The sequence below is a fragment of the Pelecanus crispus genome, chromosome 1, assembly GCF_030463565.1.
Source record: "Pelecanus crispus isolate bPelCri1 chromosome 1, bPelCri1.pri, whole genome shotgun sequence".
NCBI lineage: Eukaryota > Metazoa > Chordata > Aves > Pelecaniformes > Pelecanidae > Pelecanus > Pelecanus crispus.
Window position 1 is genome coordinate 81,481,939 of NC_134643.1, and position 20,922 is coordinate 81,502,860.

At 36.1% G+C, this 20,922-nt stretch overlaps 1 protein-coding gene across 3 annotated transcripts; it reads left to right on the plus strand.

Annotated features, from left to right (window-relative positions):
* Positions 1–9,064: 9,064 nt before the first annotated feature.
* PPARA (peroxisome proliferator activated receptor alpha) lies at positions 9,065–20,338 on the plus strand. Of its 3 annotated transcripts, XM_009484690.2 has the most exons (6): positions 9,065–9,272; positions 11,942–12,102; positions 13,473–13,611; positions 16,150–16,352; positions 19,298–19,745; positions 20,072–20,338. In XM_009484690.2, exons 1-6 carry the CDS (start codon positions 9,065–9,067, stop codon positions 20,317–20,319), a joined length of 1,407 nt encoding a protein of 468 aa, XP_009482965.1. In that variant the 3' UTR covers positions 20,320–20,338. The 3 variants fall into 3 exon arrangements, with proteins under 3 accessions (XP_009482965.1, XP_075563707.1, XP_075563698.1); XM_075707592.1 differs by lacking the exons at positions 16,150–16,352; positions 19,298–19,745; XM_075707583.1 differs by lacking the exons at positions 9,065–9,272; positions 11,942–12,102; positions 16,150–16,352 and having other exon boundaries at positions 13,510–13,611.
* Positions 20,339–20,922: the final 584 nt, after the last annotated feature.

The following is a 20,922-nucleotide window of genomic DNA, read 5'->3' on the forward strand; positions in this document are numbered from 1 at the left end:
AAGAGGCATGGCTGCTTTACTTCAGGCAACGTAAGTGCCTGGTTTACAGGTCCATCCTGTTGACACAATCACTGGATTCTTCAGAGCACATGTATTTGTTGTGCAGCACATATATCCCTCTCCCCAGCCACTCATTATTGCTCCCTCCATTGAGCCAGCACAAATATTTGTAAGGCTTTGCAGTTAACTGGATCAGGGAAGCAAGCTGATCAAAAAGTACCGCTTTTTAATTTGTAATTGTGGCCTCACAGATCAGTCATGGCTCTGGAAAGTCCATTGAGTTCTGCTCAACCCAAACATGCAACTGAGGTGATTGATGTTAGGTGAGACGAATACCCCTTTTATGTCTGTTTGCTGAAAATTGATTTCTACTTTGTAATTTTTTTCTCCATTAGTAATTGCATCTGTTGTGTGAAAGTGAGAGGGTATGATATTTGGGATAAATAGTTTAATTACCTCCTGAATAGTTTCATTGCTGTCCTATTATTAGTTACTTCTTAGACAGTAATCTTGGCAAAACAAACAATTTTTAGAACTACTTAGAGTATAATGAATGTGTTACATAATTGAAAGAAAACATTGGAGGAAATCGTGAGTATATAATCATGAAGGTATAGAAAGCAGCTGAATAGTTTTAAAGCAGAAATGTTGCATTTAAGAGGGACGAGTGGCCCTGTTCAGAGGCATTTATCTTCAATATATTCTAGGCAATGAGACTCCGCTTCAGAGAGTCAGGACCCATAAGTAGCTTCTACCCTGTGCCACTCAATCTTGGAAAGAAGCTACAGGGAGATGCCAACAGGGATTGAAGCTGGCTCAGTAACTGCAAAGTAGTTGAATAGTGACTGTTAGTGATTATGTCATTGTTCTCTGTATTTTTTCAGTCTGTGCTTTCCCCCCAGTTGCTTTTTTGCTGTCCTTTTCTGTCTGTTTCTGTATAGGGTCTGCCCAAATTTTTGCAGCTGAGCAGTGTTAAGCAATCATTTCAAAAGGTATTTTGGGCTTTTTTGGTCTTTGTAGGTTGTGATATTGGTGCAAATGCTAAATTTTTAACTGTGTCTTTGTATATATTGCCATTATAAGCAACTCAAAGTTCTCTTTCATAAGGAGATATGGTAGCATTTTGTCTAGCAATCCAAGATGACTTTGTATGTCTTGCCTTTAACTGAGTGTTTTTATAATCGTACAGATTGAGGTTTTAGATATTTGCTTGGGAGGGACATGAATGTTAAACAGATGTTCCTAGAGCCTTACATTTCTATTAATGCAGATTCTGCATTATGGCTGCTTCGCACTATAATAATATGTAAGGAATCTTCCATGTTTAGTATGGCTACCTCCTCTTTGACAACCCTTGTTTGTTTTCTCTACAGAATTTGTATCCTTATGTTTTACTGTTGGTAATACTCTTATTGACACATAACAGGTGTTGCTTATGTTAGTATTGCCTTATGTATCTTCTTACTTTTAAAAGTGGTTTGTACCAGGAAGAGTGTGGATTTTTAGTGCTGACTTGTAAATTACATTTTTATAATTTTATTAAGTCATTCCATATTTTTTCAAAGTAAAAATAACTGAAAAACTAACAAAACAGTGACATCCTAAGAACTGAGATTTTTGCTAAAATAGTGGGAACCTGCATGCCAAATACCAGAGTTTCCGGCAACATCATTGTATCTTTCTATATAGCTGGAAAACATCTGTTCTGAATATGCCACAAAATAAACTTAATTTTAAAATTTCAACACTTTGCCTAAATAAGCCACACGGGCCTTACCATTACATTTTCTTCGACCCGTGGTGGGCTAATAGGAGCTGGTGGTACAACATAGAAGAATCGTATGTGCTCCTGACAGTCTGACAGAGTACATCTAGCTGAAGAATACTTCTGCTTAGTGTAACATACAAAGTCAGTTGCTCATGTGGTACTGTTCACACCTGACCTGTCATTAATCAGTACTGCTCTTGTGTGCATCTTCGTATTGCTGACTTACTTGTACAGATTGTTAATTCATCTGGTTTAGTCCTGTCTTTAAAAGTACTTGCTTATGGTGTTGGCTAATTACTTGTATGGAAAAGTTGATAAAAATTGTTAATTTTCAATAAGGAAATCTTGCCTTTCCTCTCTTTTTGGCTCATGCCTTTTAAAATCCAATTGGACAGAAAATCCTGGGACCAAAGAAATGCTGCAGCCTGGCCCTGTAAGTTCTGCTTGGGTTTGTCTGAGTAATATAAAGCCAAAAAAATATTCCCATATTGTTTTTACCACTTTTAATATCAATCAGCAAAATATTTGCAGTGTTTCAAAGGTTTATCAACTCTTCCCATGTGAGATTAGAAGTGTATTATCTCTGCAACTGCTGATGCAATTAGAGAAACGTGTTCAGGAGAGGAAAGTAAAACTCATCATGGTCCCCACTTTCTGAAGCCAGTCGACTTGCCTCTGTGGCCTGTATTCTTCTTTCAAGAAACTCTCTAGTGTTCCTCCAGTTCTGCAAATACTTACGGATCAGAGAAAGAGGATTGTCTTTTCTCCCTTTTTTTTTCTTAGGCAAAGAAAGTTCTTCCTTTTTGATCAACCAATAAATTTTTTCCTGCTGCAGACTAATATAGACCAGGTTGCCTTACAAGCTGGGTAATTCCACTTCTGATTAATTCACTGCCCAATTATAAGGGCAGTGGTTTGGGGAAAGAACATTGTGCAGTATATATGTACATTCTACCTTAGTGCATAAAAAAATAAGGTAGAATAATCAAGGTTGCATAGAATTTTTCATTATGTAACTTCTAAAAGCTTAACTTTGCAATTTTAGCATCATTTTTCAAAATTGGGGTACATGAATTCTGATTTGTTTTAAAGGCAAGGATGCTTACAAGTTATATATGATATCTTGGAGTACAACTGTGTAGAGGAAAAAAATAAAAAGTTTTATGGGTTTTTTGGGGGGGTGCAACTGGCAGTCTGGATGAAGAAGTGGCTCATGAAAATTTTTCATCTCGTGCATAGTAAATTGTCTTAGGTTCTTAATACTTTGTAATTATAAAATATTACTAGTATGTAAGGTTACAAAGTATGAAAACTGAATGAAATGTCACAGGATAGAGAAGAAAACATGCATCCTTTCCCAGATAGGAGACTGGGCTTCATATTTATAGGTGCCAAAGTTTATTTTCAGTTGGTTTTTTATGTGTTGAGTCAGGATATTGGAAATATCCTGTGGCTTACATATTTCAGGCTCTTCCTATTCACCTAAGTTCTCTAAAATTATCTACTGCAGCCACCAGTTTTAAATGTGCTGTGTTCAGCCACAATGTTCTCAAAGTGACCTAGAGGTAATGATTGTTTCAACTTTAACCTTGATATTTGCAAGCAAGCCCTTTACACGATCAATCTGTTTATGCAGTAAATTCAGACTTTGTTACTGCTTCTCAGAGACCTTTCATCTCAGAGACCTGTTTCCTTACAGGGATTATCCCTAGTGTGGCAACTATTAAATGTGGAGGGGCCAGGAGTTTAGTCTCCCACCGTCCCTTTTCAAAAATGAAGCAAATAACCGATCGCTGCATGATTAGGTATTTTTCTTTGATAATCTGACTGTGATTTCTTTAAGGCCTGTTTCAAGTTTATAGGTAAGTTACTCATTGGGTATTTGCAGTGTGGTGGTGGGAAAGGAGGAGGACTTCTGAAAATAGACATACTTCAGAGACAACAGGCTGTGAGAGCACACCAGTAAAACCTGTTTATCCTTAAAACCAGAATTTCATGAAATTGTGTTCTTATTTTTTTTATGTCATACTCCCTTGTTTTTAGCTTATTTTGTGTGTGTTTGCATGTGGGTGTAGGAAAGGGGGTATGGAGACTAAAATATTGTATAGGAAACTGAGAAAAACCTCTGCCAATGTCTTTGTGGCACAAAATTTTTCTAAAGTCTTAAGAGTAAGAAGAAATGTTGACTTATACGAATGCTTGAGTGGAATTATCATGCTGCAGCTACCACATCTACTGTTGCAACATGTACAGCTTTTTTTGTAAAGCAAAATACTCTGTGTGAATACTACTTAAAGGAACTTCATACTCATTCCCCTTTTTATTTTAGAAGCTTTATTTTCATAAAAAAAAGGATCAATGCATATTAAGTGAAACCTGCCAATGAAAGCATACATGTGTAAATATACACAAAATACAGAGAAGACAGAAGGCAAATGGTTTATTGCATGAATACTAGGCATTTTCTTAAAGGTTTTCTGTGCTTATGAAAGAAAAATAATTATAACTTTTTCAGTAATGAAAACATTAGTATATTTTGACAGCCTTCAGAAATGGTTATGTAATGCCTGTGCTTGCTAAGGTAGCTAGTTAATCATTGACAAGAGCCATAATTAAGCAGCTGTAATTTACTAGTAGTGTTTGAAAGTACAAAAAGGTGTGTAATTTAATAGTTAAAACAATAAGCACTTCATTTATGTTTCACTAGCTGTTAGGTTGTTCTTATATTAATTCAGCTAAAAAGACTGCTGAATTTTAAATATTTACTGTAAATGTGGAAAAGTGTGGTGCAATTTGGGCAATACTGGGCTCACTGGTGAAAGAACTGTTGCCATGTTCAGAGTTCAGCTTTCGAGCCTTTCCTTTGTTTTCCTGTCAAATAATGCCTGTTTTGTTTCAAGGTAGACTTCAGTGTTCACTTAATCTTTTAAAAATACTTGTGCTGGACGAAGAAGTCATACTTGGAGACATGTACGTGATTCAGTAGGGAACTTGAAGTAACGTTGGGTACAAGGAGCCTGGTGCCACCTGGAACCTCCCCAGTTATCCTGTGGCAGAGTACTCTTGCTAAATATCTGCAGAGGAATATAATGTTTCTGTGCCGTGAACAACTGTTTTAGCCTGGGAGAACTTCATGAAGAGCACACTCTCCAGTGAGCAAGGCTGATCATATGCTCTGCCTTTCCTTTCTTCCTTTATTGTTGGTGGCTCCTTAGGGAGAGAAATTTGGTAGTCTCCTCTGGATTGCGGGAGAACAGTTGTTACTATTCTCAGCTGTCATTACAAGAACAACTTGCATCAAGGTTTCTTTACTCTTTTCCCTCACTGCAAAATAGCCCTATCACAGGGATAGCAATTTAACTTCGTTTTCACAAATAAAATACATAAAATTGATTTCTCATTTCTCAACTGGAGTATATTATCTTCCAGTTATATCAGGGATATCAGGTGCATAATGTAATGTTTTGGACTCTTAGATAAGTAACAGCAAACAGCAGTTAGTTCCAGGTGTTACTGAGCTGGTTCATGCTGCCTCAACAGAGGAACTGTACAAAGATATTAAAGATTGAAAGTATTGGCAGAGAATAGCAGATGATGTTAACCAGAAATGTTTGCAGTTGATTTTTTTTCTTACTTTGTGAAAGTAATGTTTTGTAAATGCACTCTGCATCTGCAAAATTACTCTGCATCTTGAGTCTTCATGAGATTGGAAGCGTTACTCTGAATAAATGCAGATGGTTTAGCAATAAAATCTTTGTCAAATTTGTGCCGTAGGATCATACATTCCTAAAGCATTAGGCTAATTATTTTATTTTTAAGTAGCCTTTTATTTAGAGTCCTCATTCATATAATTTCTGATTTTTTTTTTTCTTCAGTAACTATGGTCGTGTATGTTACAATCATTTTAATTTCTATTTTATGTCTTCTGACAGGCTTATGAGTGTCAAATGTAGATATTTCTTAATACTTTGTCAGGTTACAAGCTGGTAGGATTTATAAGAGAAACAAAGGTGGTTCTTGCAGACAGGATAACTGTTGAGCTTTAAAACCAAGTGACAATGGAAATTTATTTTCCTAAGTAGTTTCAGATTATGGCAATTCTGCAGAGACTCTAACTGATAGCAATTACACTTCACTCCTCTATGTGAAAGAGGTTATTCTGTTTCAGCTTTCCAATATAATGTTCCATTACATTGTAAAGTAACTAGGCATCACAATCAGTATTGCTTGGATGCTCTTAAAATAAAACCTGCACCAGCCTTTCAACTGATCCCTTCAGAAAGAAGTTGAGATGTGCATAAAAACTCTTGCATTGCTTATAAATGTTCTATTACAGTGCTGACAATCTGGCACAATGTCCTAATGAGTATTTAATATATCAAATTGGAAATCTTAATTTGACTGTTATTTTTAAATACAGCCAAGCTGTGCATAGCGATAGAGTAGCGATGTGACATGTCCAAGAAAAATCAACAGTAACGTAATCTGTTGTCTGTAACTGGTGTTTGAAATTGTGGATAAATTCCCATTCTTAGTCTCCAAGATATTCTTATTTGCTACACCATGTGATATAGAACATATTTTCCTTTTCTAGATAATACTATCCTGTTTCAAAGAAATTGGGCAAATAGATCTTTACTAAGGGTCTTTGTAGTATGAGATGGCAAGTTAGTAATAGTGACAGCATCTGGGGTTTCTCCTACTCAAGGGAGAGTGGAATTCTATCTCGTTTGGTTTATAAAATCAGTTATTTAGAGATCTGATTGTTATAATTTGTGATTCCTCTCAGTCTTCCGCCTTCAGAACTGTCTATTGTATTTGGCTTAATTTTAATAGTCAAAATACAATGAACCTTCTGAAAACTTTGTTATCTCAGTTATGCTGGACAGATCCTGAAATCTTCAGGGTTTACTTTCATATAAACTCCATTTCAGTGTGTGAACTGAGTAAAATGAGTGGAAGCTCTGGATTTTGCTATGTGTTTGTCTGCTACTCCTTTAGTTCTGTCCTTCCAGCTATGTGTTAAGCTATTACACTGGGGAAAAAAAAAATAAATCTGTATCTTTGCTCTACAATGGTATTTGGGTTGGAAAAAAATGTGCCACAAGCTAAATACTATAACAGTATTATTTTCATGAATTGCAGGAAAGATAATCTAACTAGACACTGTTTAAGTAAACTCTTTCTTGAGCCTCAATATAGCTTCTTTCAAAAACAGGTACAATGGTGCAGAGAGCTCTAATAAATTGCCCAAGGATATATAAAACTTACTGTTTTGTTCTAATCATCAGAGTTTATGATTACACTACAATTTCAATCTCCCCTTGTACCTGAGGGGTTAACATTTTTATGTCTATTCACTTGGCTAAAAATGAACAACGGGTACATAGGATGTACCACCACAGCCATTTGCTATCACAATTAAAAAAAATTGGGTACTCTGAAAATCAAAGGGAAGTTTTGCCAAGTCTAATGCATATACTTTAAATAACATTGATTAGCTGGAAGGCTGCAAATTGTAGAATAGAAAGCGTCATGTAATACAGATTTTTTTTTTTTTTTTTTTAAATTGTTTGCTTTGCCTTACAGTCATGTAATGGACACATTGGAAAACACTATAGGAGTCCTATATATGCACCAGTGGTTTTTCATGAAATAGCAGAAAGAAAAAGGAGTATACACTGATAAGTGCACCTGAAAAATAAATCATTTAAAAACTGTGTGTGCATTGCAGGTTGTTACAGGCATAACCTTTAGTCATCTTTAGAGTAGGTCATTCTGCCCTCGGTTACATCTGTGTAATACCTTGTAAAGTTATGCAAATATAATTGAAGGCAGACTGTTGCCATCAGCCTGGGGATAAAAGGCTTGATTGTAGATATCTTGCTTCAAAACATTTTGAAGTTTTTTTTTATATATAACTGAATACAAGTGATGGCTGTCTTTTGTCATTAGTATGTAAAGCAGTAGTCAGCACTTTGTATTACTTTTAACTGTACTCTTTTGGTCAATTACATAGCCAAAAAAATTAAGTTTTTTCTCCAGAATAAATGCCTGATTTTCGTAGGGTGAATCTGTCACAGATTATCGAAGAAAAGGATTGATTTCTTAATATAAAATATTTAGTGTCTAGTGTCATAGGAATCAAACTAGTTGATATTTGAAACTTTAAATAACATCAAGGAAGTTTGGGGTTTTTTTTATCATAACATAGCACTTTTATTGTAAAATCAGCAATTGTATATCCCCCTATAGCCAGTTATTGGCAGTTTCAAGCTTCACAATAAACTGCAGTGAACACATGTTCTTTGCGAAGGCCAGTGTTGAGCAGTAACCACAGTAACAATCAGAGCTTTTCTAACTGCCCGTGCGTATTCATAGCATGGACGAGACTGCAGCAGTATGTCTTTGTACACATACTGAGTATAATGCAAGTTACTTGGTGTAAAAGATGAGTTTCTTTCAGCAGAAGTATATCTATGCACCAGCAGTAACATTCTGCAGCAGATTTACTAATTCCTTACCTGACAAGTGAATAGAAGAAGAATTAAAATTTGTGACATTTTCTTAGGAATCTGTGCTGTTAATCAAAGTTGATGACACTAGTGGCTAGTTTTGAAGGCAACTTTAAAAACTTATTTCACTGTAGGAAATAAAGCTAACTCCAGGAATTACAGATATATTGGATTGTATGTGCTGGAGCACTCTTACTGAAGGTGTTCTTTGACTGAAGTAGGTCAAAAAGTATTAGTTTGGCCCACTTCTACAAAGACTTTAGTACAAGACACTATTTTGTTCTCTGCAGTGTCATAAGACTTATCAAACAAATTTAAAAGAGGTGAAAACAGAGGACCAAAACAACATGTCTAAACCTGTTAGATAAGGTGAGAAAAGACTGTTTAAACATAATATATATGCATATTGATATTTGTTATTTTTCTATAAATTTTGGTGTGAAGTGCATAATGCCTGCTACAGAAACACAATATGTAACTTTTATCAGCAAAGGAGAGGAAAAAAAAAATCTACAGATTGATCTTGTCATAACTCTAATTCATATTGAAGTATCTGGGGGACTTTTGTTTCCCTTTCCTGTTGATGATTCATGTTGCATAAAACTTCTGGAGCAACAGAATGTTGTATAGTATTTCACTATTGGATTAGAATTCATGTATTCAGTGTGCTGTAACTGATTCAAATATTAAAAAAAAAATTCTGATATTGTAAGTACAGGCTTTTTTTAATTATTCTTTGACCAGTGTAAAGAAGTTTAAGTGACTGCTCTGCTTGATCAAAATGGTGGACACTGAAAACCAGCTCTATCCCCTTACTCCCTTGGAGGAGGATGACATAGGCAGCCCTTTATCTGGAGAGTTCCTACAAGATATGGAGAACATTCAAGACCTCTCTCAGTCTCTAGGTGATGATAGCTCTGGAGCTTTAAGTTTAACAGAGTTCCAGTCACTGGGAAATGGTCCAGGATCTGATGGATCAGTTATAACAGGTAAGAGAGTTTTGGTTTACCATAAAACTTTCTTTTACAAATACATAGTGATAGAAGGTAAAGACTTTTTGAATGCAATAATTGTTGTTTATGACTATGACACTAGGAATATATAAGCTGATTATAGCATGGTCTTAAAATATTTAAGGCTAAAGTTAATTTATTAGACAAATGTCACTGAAAAAAATGACTGTAACATAAAGTTGCTGTTTTAAATTAACATTAGTATCAACACCTTTTTCAAAATTACTTTTAAAAATCACTATTAGTAGCAAAGAAGTTACTGTGTATTGTAGTCATATAGAAAGTCACAATATTGCACTAAAAGAATTCCCCATTTTTTAAAGTTTCTTCAAATCACATATATTTGAAAAGTATTGTGAAATGTTTGCCAAAAATTTATAATCTAACCCCTAAAAGCTCACCTAGAATTCCGGTATATTTTAGTGTACTAATGTTTTGAAGATGCTGTTTTCTTCCCCTTCTCAAGAGTAGCATTTTTCAGCTAATGACTTCTACCTTGGTTAAAGTAACAGTCTCAGAGTGCTGATACATTACATAGTCTTTAGTCAAAAGATCTTTGTGAAAGGCTTTAAGAGACCAAAATGGAAATCTTTGAAGTGGTATGGGACACTGCAATAATGTCAGTAAGGTATTCCTTTTGAAACTGTGGTTTTACAAATCTTTTAGCAGTAGAGCCATTTTAAGCAGTTTATTATTAACTTTCTGGTTGGTTTTGTTTTGGGGGTTTCTTACTTTAAATCAATTCCCAGGCTGTGATCACTATTTTACCTTACAAAAATGGCACTAATACAACTGAGGTGTGCCTCTGTGCTGAAGTGGTTGAAATGAATAGTGTGAATGTTGAAGGCAGAAGGGAGAGCTGCCTGTTGGCACTATTGCCCAAAGGAATGTTTGTAGAAATATGATTTGGGTGCCTTTTGGTTGCAGACCTTCACATTAGAGAGGTGCCTTTTTCTACAGGAAAAGTTATTATGTGCTGGGTTTATAGCGTAGTCCTTCTGAGACATGAGGTTTTTTTAATTATTTGTGTGTATGTGTGTACAAGTCCTACAATAATTTAGATCAGCTTCTAGTGTCACCTCCTAATTTGAGTATTCAGTGTTCATGGCAAAACATTCTAGTTTTGCTGTTAGAAAAGATGGAAAATGTAAACTTTCAAGGCTCAAATTCCATTAGGCAAGTAAAAAGAAATGAAAATCACACTTTAAAAAAATCCTGGGTTTTAGGCTGTTCTTGATGACTTTGATGCCTGTGGGCTTGGCAGTGCTGGCAATGCAGACTCTGAGTTCTATGCCAAGTTTTTTTTCCAACATAATACTTGCTGACCTACATTCATGAGTGTTTCTTAATCTTTCTGTTAAAATAACACACCCATTAATTTGCTAAAGTCTTGTAGTGCAAGCTGCAAGATGGAAGACAAAAGAAATTCTGGTCTCAGAAAATATTTTCCTCAAACAAAGTGGAAATACTAATTGAAATAATGAAGGTTGGAATGTGTTAGTTTTGTAGCATGTTCATCTAGTAGTAAAATGTCTGGAGTTTATTTCATTATACAACAATTCAGAAATGCTTTTCCCATTATAGTCAAAATGTAAAATATCTGAGCAAGGTTTCTATTACTAGATTATCTTAGAGGCAGACATCTGCTTCCTTTCTAATAACTGTTCAACCTTTTTACTGATGTGCAGGAGCATGCTTTCACTTTGAGAAAATCTCTTGAGAAAGAGAAAGAGAAAAGCAGTTTCTCTAACTGCTTTTTAGGCCTCAGTTTAGATCATAATTTAAAAGTATGAGTAGCTCTTCGAAAGTCAGGGAGACCTTAAGTGTATCTTAAGTGTAGCTCAGCATGAGCTAGGAATATGTCCCTTGTCACACCACAGCAGTAGATCTGATGCTCAATGCTACAGCACAAGAGATGGAAGATGTAATGGCAAGATGAGGCATTAATAACCTTTCTGGAAAGAGTGACTGACAGGTTGAACAGATATTGTGATACAAACTTGAAGTCATGGGGGGTTCTATTTCACTGTGGGTTCTTTTTGTATTTTGTACTGTTTGTCTTGAGCAGTAGATACATGTTGAATACTGCTTTTCAGTTTCAAATTTCTGTTATTTGTGAAGATGGTATATGTGCATTTTTATGGTTATGAAAATTTCCTTGATTTAAATGAAGTATTAATTCAGGTGGTTTTAGTTACTTATTTTAAGTTGTGGGATTAAAAAATTTTCATGTTCATATCAAACTGATATCAAACTGAAAAACATTTGAAAAATTCAAAGTAAAAAAATGGAATGCAGGAAAATGAAAAAAGCTTGGTTTTCTTTATTTTGTGTGGTGCATGTTTATTGAATCCTCAAGAACCATTATCACCCTTCTAGTTCTTGTTATCAGAGTTACTTCAGTAAGGCTTTTTGTTTGTTGACATTGTATGTTTCATCAAAATTGGCAAGGTACACCCTGTATTTTGTGTGTGTTTGCACTGTTAATATAAAGATTAATTATTTTTCAAACACTTATGGCCAAATTAATGATTATTAACTCATGATTATTTTTTAGAATAAGCTGATTTTTTGTATGGTTTTAGTATAGAAATGGTATCAGTCTTGATAGTATAGTATTTATGAAGTGTTCCTTTTTCTTTTAGACAGCCTTTCACCAGCATCCAGTCCTTCATCCATTAATTTTGCCACAGCTCCAGGTAGCATAGATGAATCACCCAGTGGAGCATTAAACATTGAATGTAGAATTTGTGGGGATAAAGCCTCAGGCTACCATTACGGAGTACATGCTTGTGAAGGTTGTAAGGTACAGTCATAATTTTCTTTTTAAGAACCTAAATCATGTTGCTTTATTTACAGGGTTATATGAAGATAAACATTTGTTACATAAACGTTTAATTAATACAATTCTAGCCATTACAATTATTTAAATAATAAACATATCTGTGATCTTTTTTCTGAAATAAATTGTTCAGATACCATAACTGGATACCATAACTCAATACCAGACCTTCATCAAGCAGGGGCAATTTACAATTATAATTTTAATGCTGCTTTGCTGGATGTAGTTAGTTAAACACTAAAACAACTTAAAACACTAAACTGTGACCAAAAATCAAAGCCTACTTGCTCCACTAGTGTTTTATTTGTGTTGGGAGTATGGCTGTGAGAAGCATGCCAGTTTGCCACGTTTCCGTTATAACAGTAACAAATCCTGAATTTTTCATCTCCACCACATTCTGCCTGAATCACTTAGTATTGTATCTCTTGTAGTTTTTGGGGCCAGTGCACATCTCTGGGGAAAATTAACGTTACCATTAACGTATAATTTTTGGGATGATATGGCCCATGAATTAGAAGATTCTTTTCTTTTTCCTTCTACTGTTTTAGTTTTCCATTTTTTTCTAAATTATAACGTAAGGTGAGAGAAATAATTGTATATGTGTACATTTTTCTTCCATGCACAATGTCAGAATATGATAATTCCAATATAAATCTTATGGAATAATGCTAGAATACCTATTGGAGATGGGGAGCCTGTTCACAGTCAGTTGTGTCCCATGGTCTGAATGACATGTTACGTCATGTGAAGCAAAATGGCGCAATGTCTCTAAATTTGCTAACCCTATGATTTTGTAGTATGAGACTAACCTTACATTGCAGTATCAAGACATCACGGTAAGATCTGTTGAGTTATAGGCATTTCTGTAATGCTCATTGTTGTGTCCTTGGCTTTTGCTATACACTGTGCTGTGTTGTCATACCCCTCACATTTGCTGGATGAAGAAAAGATGTGTTAAATCTGTGTGTTTGTGCAACTTGCACATATGAAAGATGGAGGTTATTTCTGACAGAGGACACTGAGAGAATGTGTACAAAAGCAATGTGTGACTGTTTTGCTTAATCCTTAAGAGCAAATCTGCTCGGGTACTCTGGGATCTTGGTTCTCTCTCAAGAAAGAGGGCTGAGAGCTACTCCTTCCTTTTGTGTTTTCCATTCTGCTTTCATACACACCACTTCACTGCACAGATTCTTACCTTTCGACAGCTTATACTTTGTGTATTGCATTGCTAGTGACATCAATAAACGATAAAAGAAAAAAAATTTACCTGTATGATTGAAGTTCAGTAGTCAACATTCTTTAACATTGCATATTGTTTTCTCAAACTTTTATAGGGTTTTTTTAGAAGAACAATTCGTTTAAAACTCATCTATGATAAATGTGATCGCAACTGCAAAATTCAGAAAAAAAATCGTAATAAGTGCCAATACTGTCGTTTTCAAAAGTGCCTTTCAGTTGGAATGTCACATAATGGTAGGTAAGAGTGCCCGCAATAATTTGTTTGTTCCTACCAAGAGTCTGCTTCTGCAAGCAGGCACTTGGATAGCATTTTTACTCACGTATATGGGTTGAACCTCAGATTTTTACAGTATAGATCATGGCAGGGGATATCAGTTTCACTAATGAGTAGTTAATGTAATTGATACACGGCTGCCAAATGTACTGTTATGAACTTTACACAGTTGTGCTGGATGTCTGTTTGTCCGTATGAATGTTCATTTAGTTGCTTTTTTCACCCAGAACTTTGGCACCATTATTCCCATTGAAACATTTCAATATGGGAAGAATTCTGATCAAGGGCATTGTAGAGGAGTAGGAGGAGAACAACTAGCTCATTGTGGGAAGGAATGACGTAGGATAGAAATCTGTAGGAAACCAGACTTCATTATTTTTCAGGTTACAGTGCAACAGCTCTTGGGCAGATGGTTTAGGGAGTGTGGGGGGAGGGCGAAGATCTGTACTGACTGTGGAACAGGAAACTGGTAGGTTGCTTGTTAAATGGAATGGTAAAAATTCAGAGAGTTTAGATATCCAGTTTAAAAATTATGTTCTTGTTTGTGTTCATGATTTAAGATAAGGCTGGTAAGCCTGTGGCTTACAGGCCAATTTCAACCCACAAGGCAGGTTTATGCACAGTATGCAGCTTGCTAAGCAGCTTTGGTAAAGAGGGAGAGGCCAAGCCATGAGAAAGCACATTTTGGTTGGCCAGATGACAGTAGTTTGCTTTCCCTGTGTAGGTCTGATAGTGTCAAGGCTGAACTTGGGAGCAGGTGCAATTTGGGACTGGGTGAAAAGTAGGTGAAAATGCCAGGCTAGGTGCAAAGCTGTGGGTTAGGAGATGAACTTCCTAAGGAAACTATGCAGTCAAGATAGCTGGGGTGGGAACATGGTTGGGGAAGCTGCCTATGACATTGTAGTCTAGATTCCTAGCAAGAAACATTGGGAGAGCTGACTTTCTGGTTCTGGGGAAGCCTGGCTCACTTGTGGTGAGCCTTGACTGAGACTAAGGCCCATTGGGAGAGGGTTGATTGTGTCTGCAAGACAGGTGATAACCTTCCTGAAGCAGCAGACTTGGGAAGAGCGTGCCAGCAACGTAACATCTCAGGGGCAGGAGTTGAACAGGGAGCTGTGCTGGTTGGCAGGAATTAACATTCAGTTGAAGCTGTTTCATCCTACTAAAACGCTGTGGGCACCTGTGCTCCAGCTGAAGGGAGTAGCAGCAGTTTTACTGCAGCAAATACATGGGAGGCAGTGGGCGAAGGAGATGACTGCTAACTTGCCATCAGTACTTCTCAGGAAAAGAGCTAGAACTAGATTGACAGCCATGACCTTAAAACCGTAAGTTTCAGTTTAGAGCAGATATTCTTCCACTTTTCTAGTAGACCCATGGCGAGATTCCAAACAGGCCTTCCATGCTGGACTTCCTTTGAAGTCCAAAATGGTATTTCAGGTCATGCTTGTAGTCACTTCCTTATGTCATGAGACATCTCCTTATGTCATGGGAAAATTCCTTGGGCATATTAAAGGGCTAATTCTGCACATGCTCTGAAATGCTCAGTCTAAACAGTGAGGTTCTGTCCTCTCACTGGTTAGATGCTGAAATGTGATGAGTAACCAGCTATATTACCCATCTCAAAACCTCGCACACCATCAGAGGGTAAGGCCCCTTTTAAAATGGAGCTGTTTTAGTTTGAAACTGAAACTGAAGAAGGATGTGGACATATTTTATCGCTAAATGGCAAGACCACTTGCCCAAGAACTGGGAGACCTCCGTATCCGGTGATGTTTCAAACTTGCATCTCCTGCCTCTCAAAAGAATATCCTAATGACTAGATTGGATACTCAAACTCTATTCTCATCCTCTCCAGTCTTGAAGGGAAAAAAGAAGCATAAAAAGCTGGGTTTAGGAGGAGATTTTTGTTGACTATAGCCCTTGAGCATAAATCCAGGTCTCTGGTCTGCTTTGTTCTCACTAGACAGTACAGATATGTTAAACTGAACATGCATAAAGAACTGAATGCCACAGCAGGTTCAGAATCAGCAGTGGGTTTCGGGCCCGACTGTTGCAGTGTTCCCTGTGGAGTAACTCCCCAGGTAGCTTTCCAGCTGGCATGTGTGCTCTCTGACAAGCTCTGGACATGAGTTTACTCAGGTTTTTTTAGAATTCCCAAGGTGGACTTTGAGTTTCACACTGGGAGTTGTAGAACACAATACAGAGAAAAGAAAGTACAACTACTTAGGTAATGTAGAAGGAAAAAGGCACGCGTTCTAACTCATTGCAGATACCAGTTTGTGTTTTGAGACATCTGATTACATTCAGTTTAGCATACTGTCTTGATAATTAGTCACTGACTATGTTGGAAAGGATGAGATTTTTTCACTCATTTATCATAATAAAGATACTGCTCCAGATTTTCTAGACAGAAAGTCTTACTGCTCTAATCAGCAATGGTAAAAGGCATAGGTTTTTGTATAACTTACATTTGTTTTACGATTATGTCTTCCCATCAGCAATACGTTTTGGACGAATGCCAAGGTCTGAGAAGGCCAAGTTGAAAGCAGAAATTCTAACAGGTGAAAATTATGTAGAAGATTCAGAAATGGCTGATCTTAAATCACTTGCCAAAAGAATTCATGACGCTTACCTGAAAAACTTCAATATGAACAAGGTTAAAGCCCGAATCATCCTTGCAGGGAAAACTAATAACAATCCAGTAAGTACTTTTGCTGTAACTTTAAAGTAAAGCTGGCATGTACATAAGGTGATTATAATAATTTGTTAAACTCTTAAACAAATCTTTTAGAAAATAAATATCATGCTAATAGAGACATGAAATATGCAAAAACAATACCTGTAGTAAATACGGTTGCTTTTAGCCGCTATCAGAATAATAGGATGCTTTAGGAAAATCAGGTGATTAACTTGTAAATGGAAGCTCATAACCTCAAATTATAGTAGACACACAGGGGAAAGCAAATTAGTTCTTAATAAAAAAAAAAAAAGTGACATCTGAATGTGAATACCTCTTGGTATGGGTGGGGGAAATGGTTCAAAATTAATTTTATATTATGACTGAAAAAAACCCAAACAAACACGTTTTTCTGCCACAAATGCCAGGATAAATACTGTTATCTTTTAGGGTGTACAGGACCTCTGTATGACTTTTGTTTTAATCACAACAATATTAACGGCAGGAGGGGAAAGAAAACTTGAGTTTGTAATTCTTTGTTTACAGTTCTGGCCATTTCCTCTCCCAGCCTTCCTGGGCTTTACTGTATGGTTACTTTGAAAGGGAGAAGCAGGCAAGGTTGTGAAGACACGTATGCTGTAGAGGTTATTTTTCTTTCAGGATAATTTAGCCGAGATCTACCTAATGCTATCAACTGCTTTTTGTTTTGTAGCACATAAGTTTATATAACTATTGTACCGGCTGAGTTGTTTCACTTTATGCATATTTTTTTTAAATTCTGTTGTGATTTATGTTAACTATATTTAGAAAATAAGTATCTTATTTTACCAACAATTTTAATTTCAGTAAAAATTTGCAGGGAAGAGCTTTCACATATGCTGTAATAAAAACCATGTAACTGTGCGGATGAGTGTTACAAAAATTGTAAGCAAACTGTTTTCTAAATTCTGGAATTTGGCATATTATAGTCTAGTCTAGCCAAGCATACAGGCTTCTACGTTAAAAGACAGACATATGAATAATCCCCGTCTTTTTCACTGGGTTAAAGAGATGCATAAAATTAAGCAAAGGCTTAAACTTTTTGGGGGGTGCAAGCTGACATAAGCCTATAGTAAATACTATGCTTTGCCACCTTACCAAGTAGGTATCTGCATAAAGTCCTTTTCAAGTTTGTTACCAGATGTCAGAATCATAAGTTACAATATGCATCGTACATGCAGGGATTCTAGATCACTGCATCCTAATTTTTGTGTTTGTATTTATGCGACCAAGGCTCTCAAATTAGAGTCATCTGATTGGCTAGCTAATAGTGGCTTGCATGTGTCTTGGTGAATTTACAAGTAAAAATTAATGAGGAATCAGACCTAGTAAGTTATAAACTGGCTGCTTCCTCATTCTCCAATATGCAGGGAAGAGGAGAGGCTTTTCAAGCCACTTCCTCATCTCTTGGGAAAACAGACATTTTAATTTTCTTTTGACTTCTTAACAGAAAAATAAAAGAAAAAAAGAGGGGTTTGGTGTTGGCAATTAGTAATCCACCTGTTTCTGAACAGTTCATTAACAGCTTATTTCAGTGAATCCTAATTCTTGGCACCACTGTAATTCATTTCAGAATGAACTAGCATTTTTTGTGATGACAAGGTGTGATTTTTAAATTTAGCTCCTAAGTCCTTGCCATACCTATTTTCTGCATAGTGAAATGATCATAAATTCCAAAAACATTTGCAAGACAGTCTACATCTTTTAAAGGGTTTAGAAATGTGGTGGGTTTATTGCTTTGCCACTTCCCTCTCATATCCACAGGCACATAGAAAGTTCTGTTCTGTATAACTCTAAGTACTGAAGTGAGATGCAATGTGTAGTTGCCATAAATATTTAAAAAGTGGACAACTGTGGGAAAGTAGCATGTTTGACAGTTTTCTGAATGAAATAAGTGAATTCTGTGAGTTTCTAACAGAACACCAAGTGTTCCTCATGACATTGACTCTGAAAGAGCAAAACAGCACAGGGAAGGTGTTTTGCTTAGTATTTGTGGAACTAGATTTATGTTCAAACTCAATTGCCATGACTTTGGTACGCTGGGAAGCATTGGGTTTTGTTCTTTTTCTTCAGTGGATTGTCCTCTGTTTTGATCACTGCTCTTCAGATATGTATCAAAAAACTTTTGAGTTCTGATTGTTCTTAAGAAAGTCTGAATGCTTTTTCTTAATATGATGTTTTAAGAGACCGGCTCATCAGCTTGTAATGCACGTACCTTTTTAAACTAAGGGGCTCATGGAAAAGACCATGGTCAAGACTGAAATTTTGTGTTGTCTGACATTCTAGTGGGATTCTGGGTTTAGAGATGATCTACACTAATTGTAGCTAGACAGATGAGCTGAATTTCTGTGGAAGATCAGCTGGGACATAGTCTATGAAAAACTGATAATAAACCACAAGAGTAGTACAGGGTTCACATACTTGTGCAAATATGCTGTCCTATATTTAAATGACTGTCTGTATTCCCCCTAGGATACTTCAGGAAAGCATCATGATGTGCATCAAGTGTAGTTAGTTTAGGAATCGATAGGAGTGTAGGCAGAATAACCTGGACTTCTGGAGAAGGTAATACAAGTCTTTTGTGAACCTTCTGGGATTTGCTCTGAGATGGATATATGCATACTAAGCACAGTACTTCTAGATCTTCAGTATAACTCCTGCATAAAACTAGATTAAAGAGATGTCATATGTATTTTACTATTTGCATTGTTGTTTGCAGAGCAGACTTGTTCTTAAATACCGCAGTTTGTAGTTCTGTAATACGTGGTTTGTCTTTATGCAGAAATATAAAAGAACTCATGGTTTATTGACAGTTGAAGACTGGTAGTATGAAAGTTAAAATTTATCAAAATTCCTATTTAGGAAACCAATGATTAATAACCATTATTTTGTAACTGAATTAGGGTTTGGTTTTTTTTTTTTCTCTGTAGCCATTTGTTATACATGATATGGATACCTTGTGTATGGCAGAGAAGACCCTGGTGGCAAAATTGGTAGCCAATGGAATTCAGAACAAGGAAGCAGAAGTTCGAATCTTCCACTGCTGCCAGTGTACATCTGTAGAGACTGTCACAGAACTTACTGAATTTGCCAAATCTATCCCTGGCTTCTCCAATCTTGACTTGAATGATCAAGTGACACTGTTAAAATACGGAGTTTATGAAGCCATATTTGCAATGTTAGCATCTGTGATGAACAAGGATGGGATGCTGGTAGCCTATGGAAACGGTTTTATAACCCGGGAGTTCCTGAAAAGCCTGAGAAAGCCATTCTGTGATATAATGGAGCCAAAATTTGATTTTGCAATGAAATTCAATGCACTGGAATTGGATGATAGCGATATATCCCTTTTTGTTGCTGCCATCATTTGCTGTGGAGGTAAGCACTACATATTTGTTCTTTAAGGTAGTAAATTTTAGAATTTTATTTACGTGAATTAATAATTTTAATGGAAAAGCTTATATATTCCTTGAAGATTCAATTCTACCACTAACGGTGTCATCTTCCCTTTTAGTGTGTTTCATGGAAGATGCTGTGTAACTGTTAACAGTCTTGATCCTGTATTTTGCTCATTTGCTCCTCATTGCCCTCAGTGTATAATGTAAATGTACACTGTAGCCTACAATATAGATCTATAAAGTAGCCTACTTTAAACAATAATTATAAAATTATGACATGTATTCTTTTGTTTGTTTTGAGAACAGATCGTCCTGGTCTTGTAAATGTAGGACACATTGAAAAAATGCAGGAGAGCATTGTGCATGTACTGAAACTTCACTTGCAAACCAACCATCCTGATGACATCTTCCTCTTCCCAAAACTTCTCCAAAAAATGGCTGACCTCCGACAACTTGTCACAGAGCATGCTCAACTTGTTCAGATAATTAAGAAGACTGAATCTGATGCACATTTACACCCTTTACTACAGGAAATCTACAGGGATATGTATTAAGGACTTTTATTAGTTTTTTCCACAGTATTTAAAGACAAGAGCAATACTAATAACAGATGGGAGCAAAACTACTTGCACAGTTATCTGCTGTTCACTCAGTCCAGACCATGAAAAAAGCTGGGTAACTGGAGTGTTACACTTCTTTTGGTTTGAGATCTTTTGTCTTCTTTTGAAAGAGTTCTGCAGAAAAATACTGATCATAGTGCTCATGAAGTGTCTTACAGTGGTTCTTTTATTGGGGAATTTGAAGATTGGTAAGGAATACGTATTTGTATAATAAATCAGAACGTTAAGTTACAGACATGAACAAAATTGTATTTCCTCTTGGCTTAGTCATTTTAGAATTAATATAACAAAATCAGCAAATTCTCTCCAGGTATATGCACAATCATAAAGATTATGCACTTTTGGCTAATGGTAATTACTGAGAACCAGCTAACACTTTTTCTTACAGCAGTCAGTCTAGGTGTATCAAAAGGTTGGACATTGCTGTACATACCCTTCTAAAAAATTTGAAAGACCTTTGATCTGCTGCTGCTTTAATTCCATGAAATGCAGCACAGCTTCATATAGTATTACATTAGTATAACTTAGGATTAGCAT